Source organism: Pseudonaja textilis, chromosome 1 (assembly GCF_049901715.1).
Source record: "Pseudonaja textilis isolate UNSWEBS1 chromosome 1, rPseTex1.2, whole genome shotgun sequence".
NCBI lineage: Eukaryota > Metazoa > Chordata > Lepidosauria > Squamata > Elapidae > Pseudonaja > Pseudonaja textilis.
The window spans coordinates 95,619,897-95,637,267 of record NC_141990.1 but is presented as its reverse complement, the minus strand read 5'-3'; the positions used below and the strand labels follow the sequence as shown (position 1 = coordinate 95,637,267).

The following is a 17,371-nucleotide window of genomic DNA, read 5'->3' as shown; positions in this document are numbered from 1 at the left end:
AGGAAAACACATCTTCTTATGGATTTTTCAATTAGATTTCCTTAAGAAAAGCAAACAGAATCAGTGGGTTTTGTTGACATCTATCTCCAAGGAAGAGTTTGATCGTATTAGTTGAACAAGGAACTTGTTTAAAATGATTTGGAGTTCAGAATGATGAGTGAGCTGGCCTAGTTAAATCAAGTTGGTCTTGCAAAAAAAGGATTTGCAAATAGAATGTCAAATAAAAGAAAATGTGTGGTAAACATTGACATACTGGGACAAAAAAAAAAATCCTAATTCATTTTCAATGCATAATGGGTGATCAGGAAACCCTCTTCTCACACCTCCCTTTCCCCATTTCTAAAGCACGAGACACCTCAAAAGCACTATATGTAATGGAGTAGCTGCCACAGTAAAGGGAAGGTTGGTCAGAACTGCTTTGTCAATGCAATATTCCTTTGGAGACTGGCTTTAGGTGTTTTGATTCAACTTTTTAATAAGCAATAGCCCAATTGATTAAATTTATTTATTTGGAGATATAAACGAAACCTAAATATCTTCCAACAACGCAAACCATCTTCACTAAAACTGTTTTAATTTGCTTGTATTTAAAAAGTTGCTTCTCTATATCTATAACACTGTCATTTACTGAAAAGATTACTAAATTTTTAAGTGAAGTTACTTAAAAATATTTATAAAAGGAAGTCAAAAAAATTTTTTTTAAAAAAACCTATCATAATATTAGCTTTTACAATTATATATAATAATTTCTAAAGCTCTGCATAATATTTACCTGAACAGCATTATAATACATTTCCTTGGCTTCTTCATCTGTCTTATCAGACATCAACCATGCTTTCAGCAAATATTCATAAAAACTATCTCCAAGTCCTCCAACAGAGACATGATCTGGGGAAAAAAGAGCAATCTGGTAATGTTATGTACCCACAATCCCAAAGACAAAAAAAATTAATGGCAAAATACTATAGAAAAGCTACATCAAACCACTTTCAGCATGGTGCTTTATTCAAGCTATATTTTCTTTGATATATCTGTCCCATTAGACTACACTATGTAAAAACATGATGCTCTGTAGGCATAACAAAGGTTTAAATGCGTGCCCCAATTTCCCCGCCCCCAATGTTGAAACAAGCAACTCTTCACCCACAACAAACCTATTTTGCTTGGATCTATTCATTTTTTATTTGTGAATAATTTAAGCTTCTGGTGTAGTGGGGTGTTTTCTCCATTTTCTGTATCCCCTGCTTTTTATAACATTTTGACTTGTTAAGAATTCTGGAGAACTCAAACACTTACTTTTATGCTACTAGTTGAGCTCTAAAAATGGTATAATTCAAATCTGGATTTTTTTGGGGGGGCAACTGAATATAGTTTTAAATTAAAAAGAATTATATGCATGCTATGTGAGGACATGGGAGAAAGAACAATTTACATGAAAAGTTCTCAAATTATGGCCATTAAAAATGAAGACGGATAGGTTGTCCTCTAAAAAAAGGTTAAGAAACCAGACATGCACAGATTTTTTTTCCTTATTAAAGAATGTTCCTCTTTAAAGAATGTTTTCTTGTCTATCAGCCTGTGACTTAGCATTTTGTTTTTAAAAATGCTACTTTTGCTTTCCCTTCCCAAAGAAACCGTACGTGATAAAAGGATAGAAGTATGAAGAGTGGTTTATCTGTTGTAAAGAACATTTCATGAATTCAATTAATAGAAAAATGAGAGCTCCAACAAACAAATGATTAAAAATGTATTTTGGAGGGGAAGGTTGATCTCTAAATAGCACCATATAAATGACCTTTACAGTTTCCTAAATGAATTACCTCTGAAAATCCTGACATTTGCAAATTAAATAGCATACACAGAGACTCATCAATAATAAGTCCTGTTATTGTAGCCATTGTTGCTTGAAACAAATCTAATTGACCTGAGGTTCCACAAATCACTTTCAATTTACTTCTAAAGTAAAAAAAAAAAGCCAAGCTCAATGGCAGAAAAAATAACAATAAAACCAGAGGAGACTCTCAAAGATATAGCTTGCTAGTTTCACAATAACATACTCCTAAATGCCCCATTAAGTATGTTCTTCTCTCCCAATTCAATATTTATAAGTTACCGTGATAATGTCTTGGAAATTTTAATAATTCTCTATCAAAGCTGGTGCAAAATATAGCAACATGGGTAGTAAATGTTGCCAGTTATTTTGTGGGCATAATACCATTATTCCATGAGCTGCATTGGTTGTCACTGTGGGTACAATTCAAGGTGCTGGTTATCACCTTTAAACTCCTTCTTGACTTAGAACTGGGCTACCTGAGGGCTCATCCAGTCAGGCAGGATGAGCATGATTTAGATTCTGCTAGCCAAAGAATATGTGCTGTTTCTGCTTCTGGAACCTTCTCTGTCTAGCGATGAGGGATGCTCCCGAGCTTGCTGGCCTTTTGTAAGGCCATGATTCTCTGCTGGGTCTGGGGCCCTAAAAGTGTGCAAGGGCAGACATCTTGGTTATGTAAGTGTTTGGGGCTGATGTTACTTGGTTGCTGCACATTTTAACTTTTGTAAAGTTTATAATTGTTTTTATTTTATTTTAATTCTATTTATTGTCCAGAGTCATTAGTTGTGATGGGCAATCATATGACTTGAATACATAAAAATAAATAAAGAGGAAAACTTTGCTATAGAAAGGTTTATTAGTGCAGAGAGTTTCAATAAGAACTTGAGTTTAAAAATGTTTATCAATAAAAAAAGCATATTTTACTCATACTGATATAGTACATACTAACATAGTATTATAACCCTAATACCATAGTACATCTCCTTTCTTGAACCTCTTATGTACCCATTTTTTTTAAGAATGGGATTTTGTACTACTGTGCCAATCTGTGCCTGTTACTCACTAACTGGCTATAAAGTTCACACCTCCAAGAAAGCATATTGTTCTGTTTCCTTAACTCTCTTCCTGCAATAAAGTACTGTATAACCTGTTAGAATAACAGATAATTGGTACAACTTGTGTAACAAATCAATTATGTTTCCTTTCAAATAAGGTATATGTAGTTTCCATTCCATGAAGAATACAGTATCTGTCTCTTCTTTTCTGTTACCTTGTATCCTTATGAGTTACACAATAATTCTGTCCTAACTCAGGTCTCTTATTAATATACATGTATACATAAGCTGTTGTTGATTAACATTTTATACAAAACTGATGTAATATTGTAGCCTTTGCTCTTAGATCTTCAGTGTGTAACAGATCAATGACTCATTGCAATCTGCTAATTTAATGAAATAAGCAATAATTTGGAATCTTCTCCAGTTGTTGGCTTTTCTACCACAATTAGCACAAGAAAATTCTTAACTTAAGATGCCATGAAACCCAATATTATGTACATAAATTAAATACCTTCAAATGTTCAGAAAACAAAATACTAAGTTCTGCGGCAATCATTCAAGGAGAAATACCCAAATTGACTGCATAATTCAAGTAACTTAGAAAACATATTTTTCTTTTGTGTATACTATGTTAAACGTAAGTACTTACGCTGGCCCCATTGACCACTGTTGGGATTTAAATAATTAGGGTAAAGTCCTTCTGGTTTATCTAATCTATTTAACACTTTTCGAATGTTCATAACCTATTTCAAAACAAAAAAATGTAAATTTTTAAAAATAAATATATCTATATAATACATTTACATAAAATGCATTCTTTAAATATTGGTCATAATATTATTCTAATTTTAAAGTATTTCTTTAAGGTACTAATTAACATCTCAAGCAATAGCTTCCTTCATGATACACACTCTACAGAAATGAATCTGCCCAAAGCACATGTACAATGGATCTTTTTCAACAATATTTTTTTAAAGGAAACCTATCCGCCGTGGATGGAAACATAAAAATAGATCAGAACTGAATACATAGCTTAGTTGCATTTGGGGAAGTAATCTCATTTTACTGTCTCTTATTGTCATCTATGATTATATACAGAGCCTATGATTATATCTAAAGCATATTCAAAGCTATAATTGATTTTGATTTGATAAACACAAAAGTTAGAAAGTATCTTCCAGGCTCAGTGATTGAAATAGATAAGACTACTGTCCATAACAAGCATTATGGAAGCACAAACAAGATGCTGCTTATGAATATAAGGATCTAATGCATAAATGTGGAATGAGCCTAAGAGAAACCTTGGCTGCCTCCTATCTTTTTTCTGTGCTTTCTAATACCATAGGATGGCCCTTTTTAGATCAAGATTTGAGCATCTATATACTATGGTCAAATACGGACAACTCCCTCAAGTGCCATGTCTTGAGAGAACATGTGTTTGTGGAGTGTCAGAAATAGAAGTTATTGCACATGTTCTATTCAATTGTCAGTTATATGCTGCAGCAAAGACCCTGTACTTACAGACATTATTTGACTGAACCATACACTAAGACTTTTGTTAAAGATTATTTTATTTCCATTATATATGTAGTCACCAAAACTATTACATTTAAAGTCAGGGCTGTCCAATAAAGAATATGGTTTATAGAACACACTGGAGTTGCATGCAAAGGTGATGAATTCACTTAAGCACACACTTTTTTGAACTTTAAGAGTCATTTGATATCTCTGTACTCTATTTTATGTTATACTATTTCAATCTTATTTTACCTTATTTTTATTTTATTGACTATATTTTAATATATTTTATCCCATTGTAGGCTATTTTATCACATTTCATTGCACCTTACCATACCTCATTTAACTGTGTCTTATCATGGTTGGTGGCTATGGTCATTTGGTTAATCAATATATTATACTGTACTATGCCCTACCATACCCTACCCTGCCCTATAGTACCAAACTTCACTATTCCTGTTCTTTCCTTTCATGTAGCTAATAGAAGAGCTCGAGTTTAGTTTCATTCTCAGCAACATTCAAACCAACCAAATGAAGACACACACCCCTCAAATTATTTTTCTGATTTATTTTATTTTAATACTATTTATTTATTTCCACTAATAAGGTGGAGGACAGCCAAAAATAAAACATATAATAGGAAAATATATTTCTATGCTTGAAATCTAAAGGCAAGTAAATAAAACATCAACTGCTGTGTGATGAATCAATGAAATTACTGTACTAAACTTTTTGTTTAGCTAATCAATATTTGAATTAAACTAGTCTCTTATTGAATAAGAAGATCTCCAAGAATGCCAAAGAGTTATTCTTTTAGCTGCATGGGTAGAAGAAACATGTGACTCTGAGATTTTACTTTAATGCTAAATCTTGTTTTAGTGTTACATGAATACTTTCTCAAAGTTTCATTTGTTAGTAGTACAAGGTCACTGTAAGTACAGTAATTTCAAGAAAGTTCTTGAACCTCGCAGAAGAAAGGTTTCTGCCCTTTGAAACTAATACATCCAGAAGATTTATAATTAAATTTAAAATGTATAAATTCCAGTTATGTGGTCAGCAATTGATAGGCCATTTAAAGTAGAAATCTAACCTTTTCAGCAAACAGCAGATTTCCAGATAAGTAGCTTAAATGTATGAACTCCAAATGGAGTGTTCCAAATTCTGCCAAAATACTGCTTCCACCTGATGCCCAGGGCCAGTTTCGACCAATGCCACTAAAAAAGAAAGGTAGGGTAAAATTAACTGAGGTGGAGAAATAGAACAATTTGATTTCAAGTAGTGTGAAATTGAATGTAATCTACATTTCTTCTGGTTTAGAACTCCCAGCTCTCTTCATCCTCGAATAAAATGAGGTTGAAGGAAACTGGAGTCCAACATTTGTGTTACACTATTTGCTGAAACAAGATATCTTTCGGGAGCTCAACAGCACAATAGATGCTAGGAATGTCTCTTTTGAACATTATTTTCTAAGCATACACCTATTGCTTTTTCTTCCCTATCAATATTGTTAGTTAATTAGCCAGAGATGATCATTACTTAAGAATCTAGTTTCATCAATAGTCTCAGGGCAGCTGTACTGTTACATCATTTTTTGTGATGAATACTCTTATAAATGAAGTCCCTATATAAAAATAGAGTAAAATGAAGAATTTTGTTAACAATAAACATCCTGCCACCCTCACCACTCTCTGCACAGCCTTCCTGTCTGAAACAGTGATACTTCCAAACCACACAATATGACAGGATGCTTTCAATCGTCCTTCTAAAGGAAGTGGTCAGGGCAGGGAATGAAGACAATGCTCTTCTCATACCATGCAGAAAATACAAGCGCTGCTGTGCCCACTTCACCAGTGTTTCGCTTTTAAGCGACCAAGCCAACCTGCTTGTCAGCTGCACACCTAGAAACTTGATACTGCTAACCAGCTCCACATATGAATCATTAATACACAGAGATGTATAGCTGATGTATAGCTATGGTGAACTAGATAATGACCTCTTTTGTTTTTCCTATATTTAAAATCAGGCTATTTTCATTGCACCTGTTTATCAAACCCTCTACTACAAGGGTGTCAAACTCACATTGTCATGGCAATGTGATGTATCTGAACTCCCCCCCTTCGCTAAACTGGGCATGGGTGTGGCCAGTGCGTAATGCATCCGGTCTATGGGCCGGGAATTTGACAGGCCTGCTTTACCTCCTTCCGGTAATCACCCTCATTATCATACTGAAGAAGGCCCACTACTGTTGGATATATTTAGGAAATTATGGAGCCAGAAATGTTTGGGGGTTTTTGCTTCAAGATCACACTCTTCTGATGAGATTTCCATGAATGTTATTTTGAAAAATAACTATATATATTTAAGAAATTTAACGTCCGATTAATGGAAGAAGAGTATCCAGGCTATTAATTAAATGTATGAATATTGCCAACTAAAACAGACACATCAGTTAAATATTACAGAACGAAGAAATATAGGTGCAAACCTCATACAATAAAATCTGAGAAGACAGTTAAAATCAGGGTATGCCAAGACATTGTATATAAATATTGTCAATCCAAAGAAGAGTAAGGAAGGAGCTAATCTCCTTCTCTTAATAAGGAGCTCTATAATGAGACAGCTACTTTGAAAGGGGTAGTCTTATGATTCCACCAATTCAAAACCTGTGAATGACCTCCCAAAGTTGCATAGGAATTCTGTACCAAAACTATAGGGAGTTATGCAGGATATACTATTCCACACTATACAGCTCCTACTCCAGGTCTAGGTTATTAATTATCCCTCCTCCTTCATTACTTAAGAAAGCAACATATTTCTCATTTTAATTCATATCATCTTATATGAAAAGAAAAAAATTATACGTTGACTTTTTAAAACTTTCTTGATGTGACTTGTTTTTACTCTGGTAGAGTTAATATACCTGAACTATAGAGCAAACTGCTGATTTTAGACATTTTGTTAATTGAACTACATTGATTCTAAGAAAATATAGCTGATCTATTTGAAAAAAAAATGGTTGACTCAAAATTTTAGGAAAAAAGGTTTAGAAACAGCTTTTATTTGAGATGATTCTGCAATTATGAGTTATGTTTCGGGAACAGTGATCTGGGAAAGAAAACATGTTCATATACTTCATTATGACCTCTATAGCACATGTTCATGGTTTGTTTTCAGAACCAAAAGCTATTAATGCTTCCAGTCCATACATTTTAATTTCAGTGTGGCAAAAAGACTTTGATCAGAAATGGACTACTTAGGATCATGGAAGACTGGGATATCCACCATTGCTTTCAGTTCTAAAAAAAGATTCAGATTCAGACATATGCAAGATTTTCTAACTATTTATCTCACTGATCTCCAGTTTCAAAGCAGGAAACATTAAGCTTAATGGTTTGACTGAAAAATGACCAAGTCTCTAGGATAAACCTGATTTTGCTAGTGATGGAAAGTCTCTGCCTTGCTCCCTGCTGCTCCCATTGTCTTACAGTGAAAATGAGTCACATTTGCAACTTGCAACAAAAACATAGGAGAAATGACTACCTGGTAGCAATTCAGGGGATCAAGGAACTTAATTGGCAAGGAATAAAGGAAAGTTGGTCTGCAAGATTAACTTATTCAAATTAAATGATAAGCTTTTACCTTTTGATATTTAATAATGCCCAAGGAATTCCTGTGGGGGTATTAAAAGCTGGAAGTAACTTTTCTCCTAGTTCTACTGCTTTTTTTCGGAATATCTAAAAATGCAAATAAACAAGAGTTAGGCAATACAGGAGGAAATGAAAACAAGGTTTCTATATTTTAATCTGAAATTTCAGATAAAATTCAGAATATTTTTTCAAAACTCTTTAGAAATATTTGGCAATTTGACTAAATAAAATTCTGTTAATACAAACAGTATTAATTACATTTTTTATTTTTTTTTTAAAAATGATGGGAATAAGGGTGAACATGATATGATCCTTCAAATTGTTATGAATTAACTTGCCTATCAGCGAACAGAGGGTCAACTCAAAACACAGAGAAAACAGGATTATTGTAACAAAACAGAAGAAACAAGGATCGAAGCTAGAAACCCTGAGACTGTGAGTTCTAGTCCTGCCTTAGGCACAAAGTCAACTGGGTGACCTTGGGACACTCTTTTTTTTTTTCAGCCATAAGAATGAGGCAAGAGCAAATCCGGGGGGAAAAAACCTAAAGGGACTAGTCAAGGCAAATGCCAGAGGTCAATACTGATTGCAAAGGCACCAAACAAATAAGCAAATGCCACATCTAATCTTACCTCTTCTCCAGAAAGATAGTATGCTGAAAGTAATCCTCCAACAAAACGGATGTTTACTTCAAAAACTGAGATTTCTGCATTCTGGAAATATAAATATATTTTAAGCTATACATTAATTTGAACACAAGAAAGGTAATAACTTTCTCCTATTATTCTTAATACTGTTAGTATCTGTATTTTGCATAATACTGAGGGAAGTTATGCTTTATTCCTCTAAACACTTATTCCATAAATAAGTACAAACCTATTTATGGAATATTAGTCTATGGAAATAAGATTAAAAGACTATCTCATCTAAAGGGAATTCAATCAAGTAATTTGAGATTTACAGCTATGTGTTTTTTATAGTTTCCTGCACCTGAGTTATTCTCTCACTTCTCTCCCCCATGTGCATCTGAGTCTCACTCAAGGACTATTATGACCCACCTATACTGACCCACTTTATGCTCTTGTTCTCCTGCCTTTGTGAGCTGGTACTGCACTGCAGCACCCGCCATGGCCTGTGGTCTAAGGGCCTCCCCAATACCCTGTGGCACCTATTCATCCTTTACCTGGCACTTCCTCTGTCCTCTGCTTAATGAACCATGTGTCTTGGGGTGATGATGATGATAACGGGGATTGCCTGGATTGCTATCCCTAAGAAATGTGGTCATGTAACACGGCACTTTATGGCCACTTTCTTTTTAGTGATGGCAATCCTGGTCCCAGTTGCAATCATAACTCAAGGATTATTTGACAAAATAGACTTATGGAAAAAGAGGCTATGTGGAGTCTTGATTTAGAGACTTTTATTTTGCCAATCAGGCAGCCATAAGCTTTCCAATAAATGCATAAGCAAGGATAAAAAAATACTGTAACTTCAAAACTGACAAAAAAGAAAGAAAGCACATGAGTCCGGGAATTATAACACAGTAATTAAAAAGTTGGATTATGTTGCTTGAAATATTTTACCTTTCCCCTTTTGCCAACTCACCTTCAAATACTGAGAAACATACACACTCACACACATATTCACAATCCACTGTTGTAAATAAGATACAGCATTTTCTTTCTATTTTCGGCAACCCATGTATTCAAGATGTTCAGAATATATTCTTGATATAATAGGGGTTCACCGTCTGTTGCTCCATGAATCCTCCCATTGACTATCAGCTACAACATTATCAGTGGAAAACTGGCTGCTGTGCCCTTTGCTCCTATTTTCATTTCCTTATCCTCATATTCCTTATTTTCCTTAAAAAAAATTATGTTTAATATAAAATGTAAATTTGCCCTACATTGTTGACTTCCAGAAGCACCTACACTTTTTACAAGATGGATTATCAATTCTCCTTTCTGTCAGGAATCACTTCTGGTGAGGAATGGCAAATTGACGTTTATTGGATCATGGGAGATATTGTGGCCAAAAGAGCAGCTGAATATCACATCCAGACTGTCAAAAAGACGTCCAGAGCTTATACTTATATACTCTGTGTATCTATGTTGTTTTGTTTTGAGTAGACAGCAGAAACTAATGTTTTTGCAGTCTCTTGCTAACAATTAGGTGTCACAGGAATCCATCATGCTCAGAGGTATTAATATAGCTTTTCATGGACTCAAAGGTCTCTCACACTTTATCTTCTGAATCACTTTGAAGAGTTTTTTTTTCCTTATGCTTTTTAAAGATTTAAAAACCTTTAGAACTGCAACTCTAGAATTTGCTGGGTAGTTTCTCTTCAATCCATTTAGAAGAAAATTATGTGCTTCAAGTTTTATAAGAACTGTTTTCTTTGCAATTTACTACAGCAAAAGGATGATTACGGTGCTGATTTCAAAAAGTTTTAAAATGGATTAAAGGTTCAGGTGAATTTGAATTAAAAAAAAAAGACTTTGAAGTTAATTAAAAGGATCCCCTTTTGTGGGAAGAGCTCTTTTGTTTATATTTTGAACTGACAAGAAAACTTTGAAAGGTGGACAATGGAGGGCACCAGATTGTTATCTTAAAGAGAATGTTTGATGTTTGGGTCCAAGAGGTTTTTAAATATTTAACTCTAGAAAGGAATCAAAAGGTATTACTGAAGAGGAACAAATCCCATTGAATAAAATTGAAATGGATTTTAAGGTGAATTCAAAATTTATACATTACAAGAAAGAAATGGAAATATTGGATTAAAAATGGAATTGGACAAATTTAAAAATTAAAAAGATCTACAAATAATAAAAAACAATGTGGATTATTTTCTTATATTGGAATATGAGGGATTTACTGGATTTATTGTACTGGAATTACAAAAGGACTTTGCTAAAGACAAGAATTTCAAGTGAAGAGACAAAGAGAATATGAGAAATCAAATGTCAGAAATTTATTTGATGAGAGAAAGGGAAAAAAATATAAACTTGGTTCACTTAATTATGGTTAAAATAATGGGTTGCTCTCTCTGGTGATATCTAATTTTTTTTACTAGGACAAGAAAGTGATGGTTACTTTAGGTAAAGTTTAATTTGTTGCAATGGATTTATTTGTAATATGTTATTTTATACATAAATATTAGTTTACTATTTCTCGTGATGTTTAATGCTTTTTTTATTGGGACTAGATGTTTGTTATGTTTGTTTTTAATTAGGACCAGACTTTGCCTATTTGCAGAGAGGGGTTAGGGGAATTTGCTTAAATGGAAATGGAGATATAAATATTTTTTATTTCTGATCATCCTTTCTGGACTTTTCTTGATTAATAATGAGACTAATAAGCCCAATAATAAGCCCAAGAGATGGGCTTATAGAAAAAGGGGTGAAGTATGGAAATATTTGGTTACATTTTAAGACACAGTGAAATTGTTACTATTGATTATTCTTGCTTTTTGACTTGTTATTTTTCTTTTTTACTTCTTTTGTTTTGATTTTTCTCTGCATTTTGAAAATTTTTGTATATTATATAATTTAACATAATCCTCAAGAACACCAGTAACCAACCAGTGGGCCACGGAAAAATTTTGGTGGGCCGCAGAAGAAATGGCCCCCAAAAGCAATTAATCTGGGCCGTGCAGTTCTTGTGCCTCCCGGCTCTCTGAGGGACCCCGGAGTCAGGCCCGAGATGCACTCACCAACCAGCTCCTACACCTGGTGGCGGCAGCAACAGCAGTCACCTCCCCCAGCACCTACTGTCAGCTCTTCCCCATTAGTTCTCTAGCTTTGAATTGCTCCCGGCTCTCTCTCTTTCCTCCCCCCCACCCACGTGCAGGCAGGAAAGGAAAGAGAGACAGAGCTGTGCACAACTCTCCCCTTTTCCAGCCCTGCTCCCAACATCGAAGGCAAAGCCGCTGCAGTGGTAGCGTCCTGAGTTGCCTTAGCATGCTTGGTTAGTTAAGAATCACCCTACCTAGAGAAGGAAGTGGTGCTGGAGGAGGAGGAGGCAGTAGTGGAGAAGCAAGCAACTCAGGGTGCTACTGCTGTGGTGGTTTTGCCTGCGTTTCTGAGGGTTCAATGTTGGGAGAGGTAGCAAGGGCTGGAAAAGGGGAGAGCTGTGCACAGCTCTGTCTCCCTTTCCTTCCTGCCTGCACGTGGGGGGAGGAGGAAATAGAGAGAGCCAGGAGCAATTCAAAGCTAGAAAACTAATGGGGAGAGCTGACAGCAGGTGCTGGGGGAGGGGACTGTTATTGCCACCACCACCGTGTATGGAAGCGTGCATCTCAGGGATCTGAGCTGGGAGGCACGGGAACTGCAAGTGGGAGCGTTTGATGATTTTGAAGAACTCCCGGAATATGGTAGATTGGCATTTTGTAGGTCTCAGTGAAAAAGTGAGCTTTGTTTCATCTCCCTTCCTCTCCTGGTAATGCATGAGATGCTTTCTCTCCCCCCCCCACCAACTAATCACTGGCTGTGGCTGGGTTTGGCAGCAAAGTGCTAAAGCGAGTGAAGTGCCCCCAGGGACACTTTTCCTTGCCTGTCTCCAAGTGACGCTGGAAGAGCCCCCCCCCCCAAGCTTTTCCTCGGTTGCAGATCTGAGCTTCTCAATCCTCCACCAGGGATCTGAAAGGAGCTCCACTTTCTCCCCCTCCCCTCCCCCAATTCATCACCAAGTGTGTCAGTCCTTCTGCAGGCAGATGCCTGATGAGAAGCCCCTGGAGTGGCAGCCAAGGGGCTCTGCCCCCCAAGGAGAGCAAAGCCACCTTTCTGACTCTGCTTCTCCCAGCAGGAGTTGCCCCGAGGCCCCTCAGCTCAGACACATACACACACACACACACACACACACACACACACACACACACTGCCCGCTCTTCTGTCTCTTTGGAAGGTGCAGGTGGGGGAGGCTTCCATCCCGCAACATTTTATTTTGCTATCATTAAGCATTTACATTTTTGTTATAATTAAATAAGTGGCAGACTAGACACACATAAAGACAGAACTATGCACCCTGACTAAAGTACTGACAGCCAATGGCTTCCACAAAAGCAAAATCACCGGCTTGATTCACAAAAACACTCTGAGGCATAATGGAGACCTAGAAGATGAACAGACTTATGGAACAGCTGTCCTGCCCTACATAAGAGGTACTACAGACAAAATCAGTAAGATACTACACAGGCATCACATCAAGACTGCCTTCAAAACAGACAGAAAAATAGCAGCCATCCTTAGAAACCCCCAAAATAAAATTGACCTGGAAAACCAAGGCATATATGAAGTCCCCTGTGCATCATGCCCGGCCACATACATTGGACAGACCAATAGAAGAATAAGTACCCACCTGGATGAACACAAAAATGCAGTAAAAAAGCTAGATCACACTTCCTCACTAATCCAACTCATAAAAGCCACAGGACATAGCATCAACTTCAATGGCACCAAAACCCTAGCCACTATAGAAAACCCCAGCCACAGAATTATCAGAGAAGCCATAGAGATTGAAAAAAAGACCTGAAAGCATGAATAGAAGAGATGATTCCACCAGACTGTCAATTATTTGGAAGCCTGCACTCACAAACAAAAAAAATCTCCACACCACAAGCCAGGCAAACAGCTGGGCACAAACAGATCCCCCCTGATATCTCCAGCTCAAACACACCCCAACCAGGCACCCAGATGAAACCTAGCTTCCCAATAAATGATAGCCGTCCGTTTACTCGGAGCGAAGCTGCACTAAAAGCCTCCAATACAGGAACACAATGTTGCCAGCCAACCAAGACAAAAAAAGCCACAAAACAGACAGAAGATATTAGAAACACCAATCAAGCAGAACACAGCAAACTTCAAGACCAATAAATACAAACCAAGACTCCCAACCAACCAGGATGAAGAAAAAACCATTCTGGCACAGCAGTAGGCTAGCCCCAAATTTAAAACTGAAACAACTGTAAAAGTCTGACTCACAGACGAACACATTACAGAAGCCTGATGATGGCAGATGAGACTCTGCCGAAACGTTGCTACAACTTTAAAAGCACGTGGGAAAATACCAGAACAAAACTGAATCCCATACATGTAAGTACCCGTGAAAACTTAAGAAACACACACACACACACACACACACACACACACACACGAGAAGCTTACTCTGAGAAGCACAGAACTGAAGACACAAGCCTGAAGATGATGAATGAGACTTCATTGAAACGTTGCCTAGATACTTCCAATTTTACACGGGAGAAAACCCGAATAACCAAAGACACACACACACACACACAATTTATATTTAACATAAAAGAATTATATTAAATATATTAGCTTTAAAAAAAAATCATATTAGTGGTCCTCAAGATTTAAAAGTATGAGTTTGGTGGTCCCTGAGACCCAAAAGGTTGGCGACCCCTGCTCAAGAACATTACGGAAAACAATTTCTCATCCTCTAAAAGGCAATGTTACTACTCCTTCTCGTAGGTTAAATGATTATGAGTATTAAAATGAATTATGGAACCACATGAAGATAGTATCATTTTAAATTTTACTTCCAAATCAACATTTTAGCAGATTTCCTGAAACTAATAATAATTGTACCAATCTCAACTCTGGCATAATATATCCTGAGGCCCATAGAAAAGCTTGCTGAGGCCCATAGAAAAAAGATAGCATCCAGGGCTGATATGAAAACTTTTATCTTTAGTATAGTTATCCTCAAACCCACCAGGAGGGCCATGGGAAACCATGTGGGTGGAAAAAAAAATTATTTTATTACCTAGAAAATTTGTATGAGAAGAGGGTAAGTTTAGGTTAGTAGCATAAAAAAAAGGAGGAAGAATCTAATGAATACTCAGTCAGATGGCCATACCTATTAATAATGAAGAAAATCTCAGAAATGGAATGCTTTGCATCTTGGGAAGCCGGTGAAAGCAGAATATATATTCTCTCTCCAGACTAACAAGTTTGGATAGAATCTAACATAAGTAACATGTTCAAAAATTGAAGGAATACATTTGCATACATAAATTATTATGTTGTCAGCTTTAAAATTCAGCAGCCACATTTTTTAAAAAAGAGTTGGAAGAGTTGAAAAGTTCAAGGTTATTCTGTATGTCGTATTAAGAAATTCCAGTGGCAGTTAATTGGTTCTTGTGATTTATGAAGTATAGAAGTGGGAGGAGAGAAGGGAGGAGAGAAGGTGGATTCTGTGTAACGCGCGAAAATAATTTCACTTGGGAAATTGCCTTTGACATGCCAGATCTTTTCCTAAATAAATCAATTGGAGAGAAATGTCTCAGAGTGACTGATATCATGGATACTTTCTGGATGCCTTAAATTTATTTCCCAAGTCAAACTTTTATTTTTTGAAGGGGGAGCTTGGCTGATACCCCGGAGTTCTTTTTCCTGAGATTGAGAATTATCAACAATCAGCCAAAGTTGGAGATATGCTGGGGGGAGAGTATGGGGGCCCTCCCTCCAGAACATTAATTGAATCTGAAAGCCTTTGTTTTGATGAGACTGTACAGATGCCAGCTGGAGGAAGCCAGAAAGACACATCAACTGACAGAGGTATGTTGCAGCCTTCGAGGCAATTCCCTCATTTTCCAGAGGGAAGTTTGCCCCCTGCAGAGAGTACCTTCCAGGGTGGGGATTTTATCCAGGCTAGGGGTGGATTCAATGCCAATGGCAGCCAGCACTAACCCTGCCCTGGTCTGAAGGGGGTGTTGCACAGACAACAGACAGCAGCCCCTTGCCCTCCACCCGATCAGGGAACCAGGTCACATCCATCTTCCTCCTGGCCACCACAAATGCAGCCTCAACCAGCAGAAAGGCCACAGGGACCCCCTATTCCAGAGAGGCACCATCCAGCCAGGATACAGGGGGCCTACCCAGCCTACGTATGCCACCAGGCCGGTTCCTTTCATTCCACTACAACCTGCAGGGGCCCGGCCTATGCCATCTCCGCAACCACGACCAAGGCTGGACCAAATACCCTTCAAGGCTGTATTCGATGGCTGCCATGAACATTTCAATTACTTCCTCACTCGAATCCGATCCCATATAGAACAATTTGGAGATCAATGTGCCACAGAGCACGATTTGGTTACAGCCATAACAACTGGGATGAATGAAGGGATGCTTCAGACTGGGTGGCCCAACTACACAATGAACAATCCCCGAAATTATGCGATGTAAATGGATTTATTCAATTATTAAGACTCAGATTTGAAAATCCAGACAGGGTAGCAGAGAATGAAGAAAAGTTAATGGAAATGAGACAAGGCAAGCGACCCTCATCAGAATTTATTTGGGACTTTAGAAGGGTCGAAAACCACCTCATGGATTGGCCTGAAAGAATGACTTTACACTATTTTAAAAACGCCATTGATCCAGAAGTAAAGGCAGCCTGTGAAATTAGGGGAATCCCAGAGACCTTACAATTGTGGTATGTTGCATCCCTCTGCTTAGATCGCAGTATCAACCCACATAGGAAACCCCTTCCAGAAGCCCTGCCTAAGAGAATTGTGGCTTGGAGACTGCCGACCGGATCAGCTGAACCTGCTTGAACCCAACCTACCAGGGTGCTGAAATGTTACCAATGTGGCCAAGCCGGCCATAGAGCAGCAGACTGTCTGGCCCCTGCTCCTGTACTACAACCTCTGCAGTTGGTCTAATCCAGCTGTTAGAATTCAGAAGAATCAAGAAAGAGCTCCGGCCAGGGGCAGGTTCACCAAACACAGCTGGGAAAGCTCCCTCTGCACAGATGGGAGCAATGGACCACCAGACTGCCACCATGTGAGAACCCGACCTGCGAAGATGACCCAATGGTGAGTGATCCCATAATACCTTTTACAGTCAAGGTCAAGTTAGTGGTACCAAACATGAGGGAGGCTGGGGAGTTAGAAGCTGTCATTGATACTGGATGTTCTAGATATCGGACTCCCCATCGTTGAACAATTGGGCATAAGGACTAACCCGCTAAAATGCCCAATCAGATTTGAGCGAGTGGATGGTACCTTAATTGGGGGGGCAGCCACTCAGATGACTGAATTGATCAAGATGGAATTAGGGCCCCATTGTGAACTCATATGCTTCATAGTGGCCCCCAAGATGTCAGAATCAATCATACCGGGACTTGCTTGGCTAGGCAAATGGGCCCCAGCGATCAAATGGGAGGATGGATTCAGAAAAATCCTCATTGGACCGGGCCCATTGCCCCCCTCTTCCACCCACTACAAAGCCACCAGTCAGCTTGAACCCAGAGCCTGAGCCAGCATCCATGGCATCCCACCATCTCCCAGATAACCC

At 37.7% G+C, this 17,371-nt stretch overlaps 1 protein-coding gene across 1 annotated transcript in view; it reads right to left on the bottom strand.

Annotated features, from left to right (window-relative positions):
• MAN1A1 (mannosidase alpha class 1A member 1) overlaps positions 1-17,371 on the bottom strand; it is a 67,975-nt gene that overhangs the window by 10,969 nt on the left and 39,635 nt on the right. Inside the window, exons 4-8 of the mRNA XM_026705437.2 lie at positions 8,687-8,767; positions 8,047-8,141; positions 5,498-5,621; positions 3,539-3,632; positions 773-888 (exon numbers count right to left, since the gene is read on the bottom strand). Of these exons, the coding sequence (XP_026561222.1) occupies positions 773-888; positions 3,539-3,632; positions 5,498-5,621; positions 8,047-8,141; positions 8,687-8,767 (510 nt within the window). The remainder of the gene's footprint in view (positions 1-772; positions 889-3,538; positions 3,633-5,497; positions 5,622-8,046; positions 8,142-8,686; positions 8,768-17,371) is intronic.